At 42.9% G+C, this 21,054-nt stretch overlaps 1 protein-coding gene across 1 annotated transcript in view; it reads left to right on the top strand.

The window, feature by feature from the left end:
• The window catches only part of LOC306915500 (rho GTPase-activating protein 44-like), an 87,412-nt gene that overhangs the window by 45,899 nt on the left and 20,459 nt on the right, over positions 1-21,054 (top strand). The window contains exons 2-11 of the mRNA XM_079492858.1: positions 5,427-5,466; positions 6,661-6,765; positions 8,852-8,928; positions 9,353-9,464; positions 10,198-10,274; positions 13,090-13,207; positions 14,007-14,075; positions 14,337-14,418; positions 14,613-14,740; positions 18,000-18,111. Coding sequence (XP_079348984.1) covers positions 5,427-5,466; positions 6,661-6,765; positions 8,852-8,928; positions 9,353-9,464; positions 10,198-10,274; positions 13,090-13,207; positions 14,007-14,075; positions 14,337-14,418; positions 14,613-14,740; positions 18,000-18,111 — 920 coding nt within the window. The remainder of the gene's footprint in view (positions 1-5,426; positions 5,467-6,660; positions 6,766-8,851; positions 8,929-9,352; positions 9,465-10,197; positions 10,275-13,089; positions 13,208-14,006; positions 14,076-14,336; positions 14,419-14,612; positions 14,741-17,999; positions 18,112-21,054) is intronic.

The following is a 21,054-nucleotide window of genomic DNA, read 5'->3' as shown; positions in this document are numbered from 1 at the left end:
GCGTGTGCTGGTGTGCACAGTCACTGTCAGTCAGGCCATAATGGACTTGCAGGGAAAATGCGAGAGAGAAAGAGAGACAGATAGATAGTGAGTCTTCTTATGTTTAATCAATGTGGGTGGGTGTGGGCGAGTGGGTACATCAGCATGCATTCTGTGTGTGCGTGCGTGCGTGCGTGCGTGCGTGCGTGCGTGCGTGCGTGCGTGCGTGCGTGCGTAACGTGCATGTGTGCGTGCGTAACGTGCATGTGTGTTTGTGTGTGCACACTTGCGTCCACTCGTGTTTGTGTGAAAGAGGCGGAGACTTCCAAAGCCGGCTCTGCCAGAAGCATCAACTGATTACTAATCTGCTCATTAGAGTGTGTTGTTTGTTTAATTCAGATCCAGCCCATCAGACTCACGGTGCCTTCTAGACCTCAATGCTAATGATGCTCAATGTTGCTAAACATCCACGCTTCATATAGATCTAAATACATCATACATGATGTCATACGCTATGGCTGTACATGAGGAAATCACTGTCGGGTGGAAACCACCCACATTTATTTTCTTACAGGAAATGGAAAACAAATAACCTCTTTTCCAATGGCTCAAATGTACTGTAGTTATTTAGCCACAACTCTTGTTAATACTTTTAATTGGTTCAATTTTTATACAACTCACTATAGATCGGCTATTTTTGCTACTTTTGTGTCTCACTGTAGTGTGAAGGAGTAAAAAACGAATCAAAACATAAAACGTTGAAATATAAATATGAGGTTTCTGGTACGTACACTGTACAGGTATGCGACTATTATACAGTGTTCACCTGCATACAAACAGCCCTTCCCGTGCATGGCTAAAGAATGTTTAACTCTATGAGCTGGAAGGAGAGATCTGAACACAGTGCCCCACGGCGCTTTTTAGATGATGGAATAAAAGGAAAAGGTCTTTCCTCCTGCTGCCTCTGGCCCCCTGCCGTTCTTTATCTCAGATCAATAACACACCAGCTGGTCAGGCTGATGAGATTAGTGTGTGTGCGTGCGTGTAATACCATATCAATCAATAAATCGTTTATTTTTGTAACACATTTCATAAATTAAAATACAACACAGTGTGCTCTACATTTAGTGAAAGTGCACAGATGAAAAGCAATGATAAAAGACGGTTAAGTCAGATAACAATAAGACAGACAAAGTGGACACGCAGGGAATAAAATGCAGAAAATTAATTAACTTAAATTTTGAAGCAGGTTCAACATTAAAAGGAAACAAAATCAAATCAAGCTGCAATCAAGCTGTACATTGGTGTGGGGGGGGGGGGGGGGGGGGGGGTTCATAGTGGTTCATGGCCGATAAGGAGCTGTCTTCACAGGCTTGCAACTAGCCAAACATGATGGTAAACTAAGTAATGTTACTGCCAATTACCGCATACCAAAAGAACGTGAAAGCAGAAAATACCAGAGTATCTTAAGGTTGCGGAGAAGGGAGGGAAGGAGAGAGTGAGTGAGTAGTAGTGGTGGGTGATGAAAGAAATAGTAAAAGGACCAGACTGTCAGGTCTCATTCTTTTCAATGCCCTCCCCCTCACTCACTCACAAACTCACTCCCTCTCTTGTCTTCCTCCTCCTTGCTCCTTCACTCTCTAGATTTCTTCTATTCCTGCTCTTTTTTTTCCTCCGTTCCTCCTTTGGTCAGCTCAGCTTGGTCAGACTGAAACCAGTTGGGTTTTGATCCTCCTGCTAGCAGGGGGGATGTGGAAGAAAAAGCTTCAGATCAACAGGACTAGAGCCTCCCGCAGGAACAGCAGGGCTCTGTAAGTCCCCTGTACCTCTTTTACATACACAGCAGCACTCTCACTGTACAATTAATACTCTGGATTGTGCTGTGTATGGCCTCGATACCCAGGCTTTCTCAGCGGCCTTCTTGTTTGGGCTTTGACATGAAACCCTGCATGTGTTAGGAACCACTTTAAACAAGGAATGTGTTGTTGTCCATGTGGTCACAGGTGTGAGGTAAGGCAGAATTATGTTATTTGTGTAAAGGATGTTCAGTTACAGTTAGTTGTATTCTTTTGAATCACTGAGGAAAAAGCTGTTTTTGGTATTGTGAGTGTGTTATTTACTGTTTAGCCAACCAAACATTTTGTTTAGTTGAATAATTGCACTGTGCTCGTTATGCTTTTGTCTGTAAATTCCATAACACACTTTCACCCGAATGGTGAAAGTGTAACAAAGACTCGAGACTCTGTTTTGGTCCGAGTGACTCATAGTAAAACTTCCTCTACCTGTTTGGAGCTAGGTGTGTTCACCTATATGACACTAGAGGTACCCTAAGGTCACGGGAATGCTACATTGCTACATTGTCACAAGCTCCCTATACAGTACAGAGACACTCGATGTGTGTGTTGATGATTAATTATTTTACTCTTTTTTTTTTCTTTCTTTTTTTACGTTTTATTGAATTTTAATCAAACATACATGTAAACGAAACGACTGACAATTGACAATACATACAACCCAAAACAAAACAAAACAAGACAATATACGTACAGTACACACAAGGGGAGATATCTGTATTTTACTCTTTTTATTAGCACTGGAACATTGTCTCTCCTTGTGCCTGTGTGCATTATTACATTACTCAATTGAAAGGTGTAGAAAGTTACAAACACATTTTGCGAGGGCGACAAATCTTTTGTGGAAGTAGGTGTGGCTAGTCCCACGACAGGATAGCAAATACAGTACAGATGTTGGCATTTTGTACATCAATAATCAAACGGTACATGGTTTCTGAAAGGGGATCTCCAGTACACACCCTGACAAAATGCGTAGGTGTCGGCCACAATCTTTCAAACTTTTCTTACAGCAGAACTCTTAGGGCCATGGACTTTTCTTACAGCAGAACTCTTAGGGCCATGGACTTTTCTTACAGCAGAACTCTTAGGGCCATGGACTTTTCTTACAGCAGAACTCTTAGGGCCATGGACTTTTCTTATCTTTGCATATGGCAATCTCCCGTACATAACCACTTGAATCGTAGCGTCCATATTCTTGGGGGCGAACATTCGGTGAAAATAGCAAATCGAGAAAATCACAAGATGTCACAACATCTCACAGTGTGGGCTTCTATATCGGCTATATTGTGCTAAGATATTTAGTGTAGAGCAAAAATAGGAGGGGGCCTAGTAGAGAGCCCAGTGTTATGTGCTATAAGGTGTTTTTAGGAAAACAAGTCCAGAGCTATAGATATCTACCGGATAGATATCTAGATATCTACAGTAGATATATAGGGATGGATGAATGGCAGACAGACAGACAGACAGACAGACAGACAGACAGACAGACAGACAGACAGACAGACAGACAGACAGAGCACGCACACACACACACACACACACACACACACACACACACACACACACACACACACACACACACACACACACACACACACACACACACGTGTTTCGTCTCTGCAATCGTGCAAATTTGTCCTAATGTACATCCAATTAGTTAAAGCATATACAGGTATATGTATATATGCTGGCTTCCTATCAGAAATGAAAATTCTAAAATATATTTTGGAAAGATATTTTCGCTTCCGTTTTCAGCATTCAGGAGCCATAGTGACATACTCAATGTAGCATTCAGAGATTGTGGAATATAGTTGCCTGGCTTCAGAGAGAATAGGCTTCAGAGAGTACGTGTCCTGAAACATTCAGCTATTGGGTCGGCCATTATTCCCTTGTTATGAGAAACGTTCGGCAGAAACAAACGATTTACATTCCTACCCTCTCAGATTTGAACCAATTAGCCATTGTGGGCGAGGAAGCTTTGGGTTTTACTGTGAGAATGCTGGGTCAAGCCTGGCTTGGAGGAGATCAGAGAGGGAGACTAAAGCAAACAATGAGTCAGCAATTTCTCCAAGAGTTATGACTCTTTCTTTTAGTCTCTCCCATAAACACCATCTTTGCTTCTCTCTCTCTCTCTCTCTCTCTCTCTCTCTCTCTCTCTCTCTCTCTCTCTCTCTCTCTCTCTCTCTCTCTCTCTCTCTCCCTCTGTGTGAAGTTGGCCTAGGCTAGTCGTGATGGTAAGATAAGATAACATGTTGACATTCTGCAAAGCCAACAGCAGGACTGAGCAATCAATGTCTACGGAGAGCACTGAAAGCTGTCACACACACACACACACACACACACACACACACACACACACACACACACACACACACACACACACACACACACACACACACACACACACACACACACACACACACACACACACACACACACGTCACACACACACACACACACACACACACACACACACACACACACACACTCACACTCACACTCACACTCACACACACACAGTCTCACACACACGCACGTGCGCTCTGCGTAGGAAAGGCTGTGCCAGGGGAAACTAGGCCACATAATAGGGGCAGATTTATTTATTTTTTAATATAGCACAGCCTATGAATGAAGCCACATTTGTGGATGGATAGAATGATTGAAATCGCATGCTGCTCGACGTGATGTCAGAGACTCTGGTCCTGCTAAATGCCAAATACGTCACAAGAAAGCATTGTTGCATACATGTTGACACTTTAATGACCGATATACAATATGGTTTGTTGACACAGTTATTAACATTAACCAGATTGTATCCTAAACATTGTGTTCCTAGGGGTTTTGTTGCAGCTGTAGCTATGGTGGTACTGTTCAAGACAATGATGCTCGATGACATTTAATCAAAATAGTATTTCCAGGCCTGAAGTCCTGGAAGTGAGATCGATGATATCCATGTGCTGGGAATTCTGCTTCCACAGCGATGGGCCTTTTTCTGACCACAGCAGACTGCTGTGGCAGTGTGCAAATTATCCTTGGTCTAGTCTTCTTGATGAGAAAAAAAGAGATTGAGTGAGATAGCAGACATGCATAGCCAACAGGCATCCAGATGATATTCTACTGTACATTTTCTCTCACGTCAGCAATGTGAGTTGGGTCATGAAAGTACAATATACTGTTGCCAACCATTACGCATTATCTCCACTCTTGCCCAGAGGTGCGGCAAAACAAACAGTCCTTTGATGTGATTACCCACTGAAATGTTACTTTAACCCCAAAGAGTGTACAAATATATTTGCACACTTTTTCTTTTCTTTTTTAATATTGGTAGCAGGTTTCAACAATTTAAAACAGTTTGAACATTATTTGCACACTCTTAGGAGTTAAATTAACACTAGATTGTACTGGATAGTTCCAGGCATCCGCGCCATTATCAGTTATAGCAATACTATTGCACCAAATGATGTAATTGTGTTGAATCAGCACTATGTGTGTACTGTACTGTACATTGGCCTATTCCCATGGTACCAGGTTACGTAATGTAGGCATTGCTGCTCTGTACTGATGATCTCTCCTTTTTCATTTATTTCTCCACAGGGCTGAAAAAACTGAAGTATTAAGTGAAGACCTACTTCAGGTACATATAAGTTACTGTATATTTTGTGTGCACGTGTGTGTGCACGTGTGTGTGTGTGTGTGTGTGTGTGTGTGTGTGTGTGTGCGTGTTTCTGGGAATGTGAACGTGCATGCATGCATGTTGTTGTGTATTTGTTCTTAACTGTGTGTGCTTGCTTTAGAATGTAGAATTAGATAGCAGTAATACATTGTTTTATTGTCCATTTTGCACAAAGGCTTATGTATGAACTTGACTTCAGGGGTCACTCATATTTATACAGTGTAGGCCACATAAAACATACCACTGCAGCAAAACTACAAAAAGTGACATACTGTAAGAAAATAGCAGGATTTGAGTGTATATACACTACAGTGTGTATTCTTCATGCATGGAAATGCAGTCCGATGCCTCAGTATATCTGTGAATGATGTTTACTCTTCCCCTCAAAGGACAAATCATTATTCCTGTGAAGTCAGCGAGTGCAAAAATGACTTTTTGAAAATGACTCCCTGAATTACCTCCAGGCGAAGTTAATAAGCACTGAGACGGTACCTCTTATTGCGTGACACAATGGCTGGAGGTCCCTGCAGATTGACTGAGGGCGCGGTGTGGTAATTGAACAGATTAATGAAGCCCTCAGTTCCCCATCACTTCTACCCGGCGCTGGTTGATAATGATATGATGGCCGTTTGATCAGGGAGAGAAATAATACACTTTTGGTTGCTACCCTGGCCTGCAGAGCCTCGTTTCATAGAGAGGGCATATTTTTTGGAGGCAGACGGTTCTGGGTAGTTATTCGGTTCGTTGCAGAGCCTTGTGTGTTTTGATCACAGCTCAGCTGACTGCATTACACATTCTAGCCTGTGGGTCTTTGGGTGCCATATGGCTCCGTATGCATGTCTGTAACTGTCAGTGAGGCTCGTAGACCGAATATGAATGCAAAAAGCCCACAGGGCAGTTGTCAGCACAGCAGTAGTATGTTGGATAGTGCACATGTGTGTGAGTTTGTCTATCTGTGTCTTGCCGTATGACTCGAGTACATTTCAATACTCAGTTTATATACGGTATATGGTGGACTTTCCCCATATCTGTACTCCACTGTGTGTGTGTGTGTGTGTGTGTGTGTGTGTGTGTGTGTGTGTGTGTGTGTGTGTGTGTGTGTGTGTGTGTGTGTGTGTGTGTGTGTGTGTGTGTGTGTGTGTGTGTGTGTTTCAGGTGGAGAAGCGTCTTGAGTTGGTCAAGCAGGTGTCCCACAGCACACACAAGAAGCTGACGGCGTGTCTGCAGGGCCAGCAGGGCGTGGAGGTGGAAAAGAAGTCCGTCAGATCACCCTCGGTGAGAGACTAAGGGCTCCGTTTTCGTCCATGCTAAACGCCTTATCCCTAAACTACTTTGCCTTTTTTTTTGTTTTTACTATTTTGAAAAAAATATACCACAGTAATCCATTGTTTAATCAGTTTAATCAGTTGTTAATCCAGTTGTCAAGTGGTTTATGCTGGGACTAGCCACATTCATCCAGTTTAATCTGTCTGTCCTTATGTGTGACTGTGAAGTGTTCAAGTTCAGCTGTGCAAGGATTTAATGTTTTTGCCCCCTGTTTGTCCGTCCGTCCGTCCGTCAGTCAGTCAGTCAGTCAGTCAGTCAGTCAGTCAGTCAGTCAGTCAGTCAGTCAGTCAGTCAGTCTGTCTGTCTGTCTGTCTGTCTGTCTGTCTGCGTTAACTTTGCTCTAATGCGCAAATCGTTTTTCATAGGTCAGCAATAGACTTTCAAACAACATTATGATCAAAATGAGAGCGCACGAGAAAATGACGTAACCAACATGTTCTTATTATTTTACAATGTCGCTGTAATCGGTTTCATCCAGTTCTGTTTGTGAAAACTGTTCTGCCTGCATGCCTCTCATCCTCCTGCGGTCGAGTCTCCCTTGTCTTTACATATTTTACTTTTTAGGTCATAACATTGTTACATCTGTCTTGTGTGCACAGATTAATACAGCAAGGGATCATCTTTTCTATGTGTTATTGTTCCATCCATTTAAGTTGAAATTAGTTTTCGATGTTGGGCATACCAGCATGCACACAATGATGCAATATGATGTTGGGCATACCAGCATGCACACAATGATGCAATATGATGTTGGGCATACCAGCATGCACACAATGATGCAATATGCAAGGAATAAGCAATTGGTTATTGCTCCCCATTGATTATCGTGCTCATTACATGGCTATTTAATAAAGAAATTAATACATTTACCCAAAAGTAACACCAAAATGAAGGATTTCATTGCTCACGGTAATGAAAGCAGAGCATTAACAGTTTAGAGGCCCCAGACGGAGATCACCGTCAAGTTCATGGTCAAGTGCCCCAGACGGAGATTAATAAATGGGACGGAGATTAATGATATCAAAACCGATCGCATCGCTCCACAGCCTAGGAGCACTTGTTGCCCAATCCTCGTTGCCCAAACAGTGACACGTCATCAAAAATGTTCCCTGCCTGTTTAGCAGACGAAAACGAAATAACTCGCGATCTAAATCATCCCGTCTAATTATGAAAAAATATCCTGTGTTAGACGGCACTCCACGGTCCAGTCGCTAGTCGCGATAGATTTGATTTATTCTTACCTCCCGTTGTTGTCGATCGACTCTAGAGTGGTGTGGCTATTGTTAGCTGCTACACAGACATTCACAACAACTTCCGGTGCGCCGGTAAAAGTGGTCCGGGCGCTATTTTATTAATGGATTAAATAGGTCCGGGCCCTCAAGGTGTTAATGTATGCCAGGTGTGTGCAAACCAGTGCAACAAATCGCTTCGGAAAACAACGGGAATTGTCTAAATAGAATAATTTCGATAACTGCTTAGTCTATTTCGCCGCTGTTTTCAAAAACATTCTTGGGCGCAATGTTTAGTTGTAGGCATTGTGTGTTTGTTTATATAGCTGCCATGTTGGATGCGGCACAAAATCAAGCAACGCAGATTGATACGAGCAGGTGCACTGAGCCTTTGATTAGACAGCGGTCTGTTATTGAGTTCAGCTGTCAATATTATAAAATAACAGGCTGATAAATTCAGGGATTGACGAATCAGAATCAAGCATTCAACCAAGCTGTGTAATAAAAAATAATTATCGATGATTCGCCTAAAATGCATTAGAACTATTGTAACTAGCCTGTTGTAAGGTTAGTGTAGGTATGGGCTCAAGAATGCCAGACAGCGAGTCCCCGGTTGCCGGTTCCTGTCTCTGTCAACTGTTCATACAGTATGACACAAAAGCCCCTAAAGATAACTTAAAATAATATATGAGCAGTTAAGTTCATCAATGTCACAGGTTTTAATAGAACACATCACTTCCGTGGCTAATGTTCTTCCTGGTCTCTGTGTGTTTCTGTTTGTTTTTGTGTAGAAGAAACTTCCCCTTACAACGCTAGCACAATGTATGGTGGAGGGTGCTGCAGTGCTTGGAGACGAATCTCTACTAGGGTGAGTTTACCACGCACAGAGTGCGTTCGATGCGCACGCACGCACGCACGCACGCACGCACGCACGCACGCACGCACGCACGCACACACACACACACACACACACACACACACACACACACACACACACACACACACACACACAAACACACACATTAAACATTTCATCAGCCTAAAGTACACCTTGAACAAATCTTCATCTCCATGTTGCTAAACATAGACGCCCATTTTCAGTGAAGAGTGTTCTGTTATGCTGTGGAGTCATTAAAATGTCATTTCTGATGTTTCCTTAATTGCGAAATGAAGGCAGCAATAACCGAGGAAATGTAATTCATGCGGGGTCGGGAAAACGGAAAGATGTGTTTCTTATGGCATGTTGTTGTGAGCTGTGGAGTGATGTTGTCCTTGACGATTTGCTGCCGCAGGAAAATGCTGAAGCTGTGTGGCGACACGCAGGACAGGCTGGCCCAGGAGCTCATCCTGTTCGAGCTCACCATCGAGAGAGACGTCGTCGAGCCCCTTTACGAACTCGCAGAGGTACATCCCATTCGCTAGTAAATGCCACGCTGTGAAACGAGCTGTTGACATGCGATGTCATTGCTCTTATGTCACACTTGGGTTGAGAAATCTCACATAATATAGCCAATAGCATGCATAAAATGAGTGGCAAAGTGAGTTTAATATCGTTTAACGTCGTTTAATGCAATACTTTTCTGTTTAGATGTATGGGCCAGAAAGTAGTTTTTTGCCACTCACTAGGCGTTCCCGCATAACTTCCGGGTATGATGATGATGAGTCACGCGCATACTCTCTATTGGGACTGTTAACAAAATGTTATTGCCTCAGTGATGTGTTCATGCATTGGATTGAATTGATCCAGAGTAACTGTAGACATGCAGAGGCCTGGGCAAACTCTTAAGCATTCAGCAAGCTTTCTTTAACTCACTTGATGTCAAATAATCCACTTCACTGCTACAGAGTTGGGAGGCTAACCAGTCACTGCAGTGTTTGCTTGTTTGATACCCTTGGATTGGAAGGATGTTGTCGAGGGAATATCTAGGATTGACATGCAGGAAGACAACAGAGCATTTGATGTAATCTGACCAGTAGAGTCAGCCATGTAATTGGTCCAATGCTGAGATGATTGTTTGGCTGCAGCAGGTGCGCAGCCTATGACAGTACTGGCTCTGTTTTCTCCTGTCTCTCTCCCACCAAGAGAGACAAGAGCCTGAACACACCTCTCTTGTTCCTTCTGCTGCAATCTTCCCAGGTGGAAATCCCAAACATCCAGAAACAAAGGAAACATTTAGCTAAGCTGGTCTTGGACATGGACTCAGCACGCACACGGTAAGAGCTCTGTGTGTGTGTGTGTGTGTGTGTGTGTGTGTGTGTGTGTGTGTGTGTGTGTGTGTGTGTGTGTGTGTGTGTGTGTGTGTGTGTGTCTGTCCGTCCTGGCACAGAGAGAAACTCCATCCCATGTGAACAGGTGTGCCCATGAAGCCTCTGACTGAATGTCACTGGGGTTTGAATGATTGCACATTATGTATACGTAACCACTTAAAGGAGCATTCAGTGATTTGGGTGATTTGGAAAAAACCCTGGTCCACCCCGGTAACAAGATGTGCACATGCACACGCTCTACAGTGGGGAAGTACAACAGACCAACAGCACGTGCACCAAGGCCCGCCCCACTCGATCATGATTGGAGGAAGGCCCCTCTCATCCTGATTGGATGAGGGCTTTGCCACCCAAAGCCCAAACCGAAACTAGGGTTTTTTGACCCCAGGGGCTCACTGGGGACAGGGAGGAACTCCTTATATGGTCAGCACACTTTATAGTAGGGAGGATTATCCAAAAAATAAGAAAAAATAAGTGATATTTGAATTAAGTGAAATCACTGAATATACCTTTAAGCCCTATTTTATACTTAGTCCTATGACTGTGTCTACTCTAAATTGCCATGAGTCTGACTCTGAACATAAGAATAATCAAACATTTTCTTTGAAGTGTTATTACTGAATATGAGGAATATGAGAAGTGAATTGAAAAAACGTATACAGCATATACAGTACAGTACTGTTTGAAATGGTGTTGACAGTTTAAACAACAACCAAGTCCTTCCCTGAACAAAGCCTACCAATGGGACTCCTTTACCTCACTCTGTTTCTCTTGTTAACCTTTTGCACTGCAGTGAAAGTTGTCCTTAATTCACATCATGAATGTGATGAATGCTTTGAGAGATATAATATATATATATATATAAACAAAAGCAGCTGAGATCATCACAATGCATATAGACCAAAATCAGATACATAAAGTACAAGCTTTTGGTCCTGTGGCCTTGGTTTTAGCCATGCTGGACTCAAATGTCATTCACTTAAATGTCAAATGTGGCGCAGCTAGTTTAGCACTCAAATACGACGCTTTAAATATAGCGGCATGTGGCGGCTGGGTAGCACGGTGGCCTCACAGTGAGAAGGTCCTGGTTTCCAAACCTGCTCAGGGCCATTCTTTCTTTTCAAAATCTTTTTATTTCCGTTTTATAACAGTATGGGTGTCAAGTCACAGGTTCATAGAAAAAATATAAATAAAAATATCAGATTTTAGTATCAGTGACTGAGGTAAACAAACGTAGCCTGTAAACTGTATGAATCACAGAGATCGTGGGCAGACATAATGAAAAGACTGTTATTGTGCAAAACATGCCCCTTCAAGACAAAAGAAAAACATTTTCTCCCCTTCAAGTCCCAATTTAGTATAGCCAATTCCCAATTCCCCAGCCTCTCTACAAGTACTCCATCTCTGCTAACCCCCACAATCAGTCATTGGGAGGGTGAAGAAAGACTCAGGGATATTCTGATCGGAGTTTGCACGTTGTTCTCCCTACGTTCATGTGGGTTTCTTTCTTCCCACACCAAAAACACATGCGTGTTAGGCACATACAGTACAGTAGCTCATACAGTACTCCTACTATTGCCCTTGACCATAAGGTACTGGAGTTACAGCACTGCACTGTGGCTGCTCACTTCTCCCTAAGGAGACCAAGGTACTGGAGTTACAGCACTGCACTGTGGCTGCTCACTTCTCCCTAAGGAGACCAAGGTACTGGAGTTACAGCACTGCACTGTGGCTGCTCACTTCTCCCTAAGGAGACCAAGGTACTGGAGTTACAGCACTGCACTGTGGCTGCTCACTTCTCCCTAAGGAGACCAAGGTACTGGAGTTACAGCACTGCACTGTGGCTGCTCACTTCTCCCTAAGGATCGGTCCATTTGCCCCCAAGGGGTATAATAAAGTATACCTTAACTTAATTAGCTGCTTTGCCTTTGCCACGACATTCGTATTGTGTTCAGCATGTTATTAACTGCTCAATGATGAACAAGCCCCTACATTAAAGCTATTTATCATTTTAGAGAGTTCCTTACTATTTATTTGTTTGTTTGTTTATTTATTTATTTATGTTCTTTCATTGGACTGCCGCCTGTATTATTGATGTGCATTTCTTCACATAGACGCTTTTATAGCCACTCCTTTTATACCATTTGCAGTATGTTTATTATTTTGTGTCAGGCAGGTGTAAAATAATAATGAGCATTATTTTGAACATAGAACTCATATAATATATGAGTCCTATACACGACAATAACCATACTCTTGTGTTGCATTGTATAGATATCATGTTCTGATATCAAAACACAATTCATCGAAATAATGTCGCTGCAAAATTGCGCCCTGGACGATGGGAGACGGCCCTCCAAGCGGTCCCTCTGTGCTGACTCACACTCATCTCAGTGCTTCTATGAGCTGTGAAATGGGGAAATGTGATTGGAAATGATTTGCCTCACTGTGTGTGGTTGAAAGGCTGCAATTGGGTTGGGTTTTTCCTTTATTTATTTTTGCTGACCCAAATCTCCCCCCCTGCACAGTATTGTGAGCTACTCTGGCAGCGGTAGACATTATCTCTCTGCCCAGAGAGGATGTGCAGACACACATAGATATGATAAATTGAACCATATGAACGCAGGCAGCCTTATTCTGGGCGAACATTTGGACCGTGTTGTTCCGACAGAAAACCTCCAAGTCGTACATTTTTGCGAAGCGCACAACAAACGCTGAACAAATACTAATGTCCCGACACTGTTCCATGCTGTCATGTTTCCAGGTATTACCAGTCGTCCAAGTCCTCGGGACTGTCCAGCAACATGCAGCCGATAGGGGCCAAGGCTGACCACCACAGGGAAGAGATGGAGGAGGCAGCCAACCGCATGGAGATCTGTCGAGTCAGTCTTCTGCTTACTTGAGCTCAGTTGCACGCTGATAAACCGATCATAGTCTCACAGTTACCCGGTTATTCAAGTGAAAGTCATGTAAACACTGCAATACCCTTAATCGCCTAAAGGCTGATTCCTTCACATGTGTGCAAAATATATCCAGATAGAGACCAATGACCCTGGCTACAGTAAACGATAAACAACATCACAGCGACATGCAAGAACTCTTTTTATGCTTGCTGAAATTACGAATATGAACATCCATGTGAAACTCAAAACAATCCCATGTTGAGAATTTGTAACAATCGATTCAGTGTTCCAAGAGTCCTTGCAGAGAAACCCCACTATTAGCTGAATAATTTAAAACATTATTGCATTAGAGTTCACGTAAACACGCCAGTCAAATTGTTACCATATCTGTATTATTTCCAGTTGTCGGGTTATCATTACTGTGATGAAATGCATACTGGACTATCACTGTTAATCACTGCTAGCATGTTGAGGATGTGTATTGATCTGACATCCAAGTACTGTATTATTTTTTAAAGTAAATTCATTTGATGTCTCATGAGAATAAACTGTTTCTGTTCATTAATATAGGACCCACCTGGTCCTCATCATGATATATGAACAGGGGGGAAGCTACGTTATGAATTATGATCCATTTTTATCACTCCAAAAGGAGATGTGGATTGCTGTGTTTTAAGCTGGAGAGAGATGTTGCATTTCAATGTTTGGGGAAAAAAATAATTGGACGTTGTTGTTTTTTTTGTTTGTTTGAAATATGTTCTTGTCTGTGTTCCCTTAGGATCAACTATCAGCAGATATGTACAGTTTTGTGGCCAAAGAAATTGACTATTCAAGCTACTTCCAGACAGTAAGCACAACGCTGTAATACTGTGCTATTAATAGAGATACAGGTTCATCCATAGGATATATAACAGCCTCCCTTTCTCTGTCTTTTTCATTCCTATCACTTCTATATTTCTCATTGTACCCATTGTAAAATGTTTTCTCTCTCTGTTCTCCCCCTCATTTCATTTTCTCTTTTCTCTTCTCATTATTTGACTCTCTCATCTTTATTTTGTTCACACTCGTCTTGTCTCATCTCTCCTCCTCTTCCTCTCTCTCTGTGCAGTTGATAGAGGTCCAGGCAGAGTACCATAGGAAATCTTTAGAGCTGCTAGAGAATATTCTGCCCCAGATCAAAGCGCACCAGGGTGAGTCCATGTTTGGCGCACATACACATACACATAGACATACGCACATACGCACATACGCACGCACGCACGCACGCACGCACGCACGCACGCACGCACACACACACGCATATACACACATACACACATACACACACACCTTTCACAGAGTTGCCAATGACTGTGCATTAATTGTGTTTGTGTGTGTTTGACAGAGACCTGGGTGGAGAAGCCCTGTTATGGGAAACCTCTAGAGGAGCACTTATCTCTCAGCGGGAGAGACATTGCCTTCCCCATCGAGGCTTGTGTCACCATGCTGCTGGAATGTGGCATGCAGGAGGAGGTCAGTGTGTGTGTGTTGAGGGAGTGTGGCATGCTGGGAAAGGGTTTGATGAGGTCTGGCCACATATGGAGCGTGTCTTGAGTGTACAGGGTTTGATGAGGTCAGATCAACATATGGTTGACGGCCATATGGCCATATGGAGCCATACGGCCATATATGGAGCGTGTCACGAGGCATGACGGCACGACGGCCATATATGGTATCGTGACGTGTCACGAGGTGTGACGGACTGACGGCCATATATGGTGGCGTGACATACTGACAGGTTTTGCAGGTTTTCATAGTAATCTGCGACCTACGGTCGCAACTAGAAGCTCGACCCGCCGCACGTCTAACGCCAACAAATTTGTGTCGCAGTGCGAACCGAGTGAGACACACACACACTTTGCCTGTGCCCACTGACCGTGTGTTTTCCGCGCTGGGACGGCTGTGTTCTTGTTGTTTCTCTTGTGAATGTCGTGTGTCCGCTGCTCCGTGTGGTTGTATCTCTGTGAATGTTGTGTGTCCGCTGCTCCGTGTGGTTGTATCTCTGTGAATGTTGTGTGTCCGCTGCTCCGTGTGGTTGTATCTCTGTGAATGTCGTGTGTCCGCTGCTCCGTGTGGTTGTATCTCTGTGAATGTCGTGTGTCCGCTGCTCCGTGTGGTTGTATCTCTGTGAATGTCGTGTGTCCGCTGCTCCGTGTGGTTGTATCGCTGTGAATGTCGTGTGTCCGCTGCTCCGTGTGGTTGTATCTCCGTGAATGTCGTGTGTCCGCTGCTCCGTGTGGTTGTATCTACGTGAATGTCGTGTGTCCGCTGTCCGTGTATATACTCGGGCCATCGCATCACGGAAAGGGGAACCACGGAGCTGGGTTGAAAACGCACGGGTAGGGTCGGTGACGTATCGCGGCCGCGGAGCATGCGGAGGCATGCAGCGCTTCCGCATGCTCAGCATGAGTCACGGTCTATGACTTGCTGAACTGAACTGTGCACGAAATGTTCACTCACAACTTTTAGTTTTGTTGTATGTATATATAGTTGGACAAACTCAATGGTGTTTACTGGGGGCAGTTCAGCTCAGATAGTTCAGACCTATAGTTTCATAGACTTGGTGCAATTAATATTGATGTATTTTTTATTTGTTTCGGTTCGTGTTCACTTAACCCAATATCAAGTGCACCAAACATTGTAAACAGATTTTTCGGTCACTCATTTTTCGGACAGAATTTTCAAGGGAAACTTACCGACATTTCCTTGTTTTATGAAGCTGGATTTGGGGGCTGGCTTAGTAACTTCAGGTGTAGCCCTTCCTTACCCTGTGTCGACAGTCATTCATGCTGCACCGACGCAACAGATCAATGCGTGTGTAACCCCACACTGACCAATCATTATGTTTCCATTACTGTGGAGGTCAGTGCACGCATCACGGGCGGCCAAAGAAACAAACAAAAACTAGTTTTTTAATGAGATACTGTAGAATACTATTCTTGTTGAAGGGAGGGAATTATCTATGCTTTTGTATCCCCAGTGCCAACATAGTTCTACAACTGAGATTGATTAAAGCACTAATACCACTTTTTATAGCCTACAGATATTAAATAACGAAACAATCTCTCCATCTCTCTCTCCATCTAGAACAATAGACTTCATCATTACGTGTGCAACACTTCAGCATTCATATAATTAAGTTCACTAATGGGATTCAATTTTGTATAGGGCAACTTATATTTAGCGACTTTAAACAAGCCATAAAGTAGTAGTTCAAAGATTACTTATTTTCTACTGGTGGAGGAGACTCAATTGACCTGCATTTAAGTATCCGCTGGTCATCAAATTATTGGCTTAGGAATGCGACAAAAAACTAAACAAATCTCCATGAATTCAAGGCTTCATGTGGTGTGTAATTGATAGAAAATATAAATATCAGGGTGAACTACTCCTATAAACATAGCCTACTGTCACTGAGTTCTGCTATAGCATAGGCTACATCTAAGGTAATTTAATGGAATAAACACAAGTGTAAGTATAGTCAGATTAATGATAGGGTAGTGATATTATAAGCCTGTTTATGCATTCACACACAGTGATCACAATTATGCAAGTCAGTGGCAGCTGCAACTGACTTGCATAATTGTGTTTAAATTATTCACATTAGTGTAATATGGTCATATAAATTTAAATATCTCCACTTAATAATTATTCATTAACCCATTCTAGACGGGAACCCCTTTTGGTGTTTTAAGCATTATGTTATACTTTAGCTGTTGAAAAATAGCAGATCTACAAGCTCATAGCGCGGCACCGAGTGCCGCGCTACGAGCTTGTAGGTCTGCTATTTTAGAAAATTCGCGAAAATGTGGCGCAAATCTTTGAATATATATTCTTTCAGAGGCCAAATACAGATAATTCTGGGGGTCCTTGACATGAAAATGTTTGAGCACCACCGACACCACCGACATAGAAAACTGTCAGGATTTAGAAGACATTTGTAGAATCATTTCTCAGGTCTAAATGGGTTAATAGCTCTTTTTGACTATAAGAACAGTGAACTGTACCGTGACACATATTTCATGAGTTCTGGATTTGTTTCCATATGCTATGGTTCCGTTTTCAGATAACATTCTCAGACAATTTGGGACCTACTCAGAAGGTAGTAACCCAGAACTTATACTCTTTTTGTTTTGCTAAACTAGTAAACTAGCAGATTTACAAGCTCACAATAAAAAAAAAAGTATGGCGTACTATCTCCCCATTCGGGAGTTCTCGTTATAGTGGAAATGAGCAATAAACCACCACAGAACTTAAAGGTTTCGGATTAGTTTCAGGTTATGGAAGGTTCTGGGTTAAGGACATTTTGACCTGAGATCAGATTCTAAAAATGTCTTCTACATCCTGACAGTTTTCTGAAAAAGCTATGTTTCTATGTCAGTGGCTCTTCGATTTTTCAAAAATAGCAGACCTACAAGCTCGTAGCGCGCCACTCGGTGGCGCGCTATGAGCTTGTAGATCTGCTATTTTTCAATAGCTAAAGCATAACATAATGCTAACACCAAAAGGGGTTCCCGCCCAAAATGGGTTAAGGACATTTAAATAAATTAGATTACAGTATGTTACATGTTTATTCAGTATGCGTTTACAATTTATGGATTCACCCATTTACAGTAGTGTTAAACTTGCATTTGAATCTATTGACCATGTATGTCACTTACAGTATCATCTCTACTCTCTCTCTCTCTCACTCTCTCATTAATGACCTCTTCTCACATGTTGTACCTCTCAGGGCCTGTTCAGAGTCGCTCCCTCAGCCTCCAAGTTGAAGAAGCTCAAGGCGTCTTTAGACTGTGGCGTGTTGGACGTCCAAGAGTACTCGGCAGACCCGCACGCCATCGCAGGTGAGTCACCAACATCCCTGTGGAACAGGCCACGCACAGCAAGCCCTCCTTCTCCATTTAATTTGTCACCGTGGCGACAGATAGCAATCTCAATCTACCCCGCAACGGGGGCAGAGTTCTCAAGGACCACCTGTTGGTCGTTAGGAAATTCGATTTGCATAATGCTAGTTTTGCATAAATTACAGCTTCCCGCCTCCTCTTCATGCTTAATTGAAACATCTGCTGCCGTCATCTCAGTCTCGTGCAGTCGTGGGAATCGAGGTCTTGATTGAGAAGGCCACTGACTTGGCAGTTGGAAGCAGCCCACCCTACACATTCCACCCCCCAGCACCACAAAAATACCACCATCTTTTCATCTAATGTCCTCATCATATTTCTGAAACATGTAGTTACACTGCTAGAGGCAAACTCTGTAATTGAAAGATTCAACCTGGCCACCAGTGTAGTGGCTATTTAAATTATCCACAGTCTCTGCTAAAGGTTAATTTATCAGTCACTTGTAAGGCACAGATAAGATGCAGAAGATTAGATTAGAGCTGATGTTAGGTTGACTATGTTTTTTGTCTCTTTTGCAACACTTTTTGTATGTTTTTCTTAGTATGTTTGCCACCTCTGTCTTTACTCTATTATTTTTTTCTACCTATGTCCTTTATGCAATGCTTTGCTTTTAAATTAAGCTGCTGAAAAAGTTTAACGAAATAGAGAAAAATAAAATCCTAATAAAATAAGATAATCGGGAAAAGTGGCCATATTGGCTGATACTGCAGCTTGTCTAAATAAATCGTATTCTTCCCTGGCGCAAAGCATGCGTGCAGCGCAATTATCATTGGTAGTTTCTGACCAATGCAGTTGTAATTTTGCTACTTACAGAACGTGTAAGTAGCAAATGTACTTGAGCCCTTCTGTGTTCAGTTCCCATCTGTGTGTTGGTCTGGTGTGGTGTGGCCTGGCCCACTGTTGGTGCATTGCTATATTTAGGCAGCAGAAAGAGAAAGTGATGGTGTCATTGACCAACAAAAAGTCCTGGTGCAGTATTTTCCTGCTAATGAGTGCATTTTTCACATGTGTCCATATATGCAGGCTCATAACATGTGTACACACTGCATACAATCAATATCCATCCAAAATTCAACACACTCACATTCATCATAGCAGATGACATTGCTGATAGTCTCATCATTTATAGGTTCTAAAGATACCGTAATTAATAATGCATTTGAGCTAGTGCCCGGTGGCACCAGACAATTTGTGGTGCCGGGAGTCCCCGACGTGAAAAAAGGACAACTGTAAATAAACGTTTCTGTGGTCTGAAACATTCATAAAGCACGTAATTACTTTTATTTGAGCAATGCTACCTCCCGGCATACTACACGAGTGGGTGGACTTTTCGTCATTAGAGTTCACACTTGCTAAATGCCTAAATTGCAAATTGTAATTGTTCACACAACTTTGATGCGGTGTTGATTGATGAGTTCCGACCATGAGCATCACTGAAGTTAGTCACCAGCCGCGCCTGGAGTTTTGTGGAAAGACCAGAACCAGAGAAAGGGAGAGAGTGCTGAGAGAGAGATGCATCTTTTCTGAGACTGTCTCATACTAAGCAGTGAGAGTCGCTCATCCAGGGCCAGCACTATTTGCAAATCTAATTTGTAAGCCACCACCAGGGAGGGGGTGGAGGGGGTGGGGTGGGGGGGGGGGGGGGGGTGTACCGTACCATGTCAAACAATGACTCTGTCCGGACACATCACAGTCAAGATGCCGATAGCACCGCAGCTAATTAGCCCGGCTTCCCCCCGAGGTAGCCATTTATAGCTCTGAGTTTAATGTGTTTATTTAGCCCAGCCACTAAGAACATGCCTACACACACACACACACACACACACACACACACACACACACACACACACACACACACACACACACACACACACACACACACACGCACGCACACACACACACACACACACACACACACACACACACACACACACATAGGATGGTAGCACGCTTATCATAGTGTCCTCGACACTCATTCTTGTGAGGGATCTCCGGGCTTCCTCGTTTGTCATCCGTCCCACGAGTTCCCCCGGGGGAAATAAACACAGCAGACCAGAGAGAGAGAGAGAGAGAGAGAGAGAGAGAGAGAGAGAGAGAGAGAGAGAGAGAGAGAGAGAGAGAGAGAGAGAAAGAAGATGAGGCAGAGAGGCTGCAGCCTCCCTCATCACCACTGGAAAATTACACTGCCAAGCCAACACATCAGGATTTAAGTGCTGTTAGAAACTAATTCCCTGTGCTTTCTTAACCCTGCTCTTGCAGCACGAGAACAGTTTTACGGCGCATAGACGCACTACCCATTCAGGACGGGAACCCCTTTATGGTGTTTTAAGGATTATGTTATACTTTAGCTACTGAAAAATAGCAGATCTACAAGCTTATAGCGCGGCACTGAGTGCCGCACTACGAGCTTGTAGATCTACTATTTTTGAAAAATCGTGAAAATGTGGCGCAAATCTTTGAATATATATTCTTTCTTTTGCGAACGTTTTTAACTCAAATCTTTGCTTCTGGGGCGTCCCTGGAACAACATATTTTCAGATGGCGGTCGGTGACCAATTACATATAATTTTTGGGGTCCTTGACATGAAATAGTTTGAGAACCACTGACATAGAAACATTTTTCAGAAATTTTCAGATTTAGAAGACGAAGAAAAATGAATCGGCCTCATGTCTAAATGGCTTAACGAGTCAAATATCTTAATTGCAGGTTGGTTTGCAAATGCTACCGTATTTGAGCTAGTCTAACCGGACACCCCAAACGACTAATTTAATATACTTCTTCGTACGACAGTGTGACCAACTGAAATGAGTCACTGTTGTTGCTTTTTTTCTTTTCTTCTTTTAGCTAAAAAATAAATTCGGTTTTAGAAAGAGACCCTGTCTGAA

The sequence above is a fragment of the Electrona antarctica genome, assembly GCF_951216825.1.
Source record: "Electrona antarctica genome assembly, chromosome: 22".
NCBI classification, from domain to species: domain Eukaryota; kingdom Metazoa; phylum Chordata; class Actinopteri; order Myctophiformes; family Myctophidae; genus Electrona; species Electrona antarctica.
Note: the sequence above shows the minus strand (reverse complement) of the source record. Positions and strands in the feature narration are given on the sequence as shown.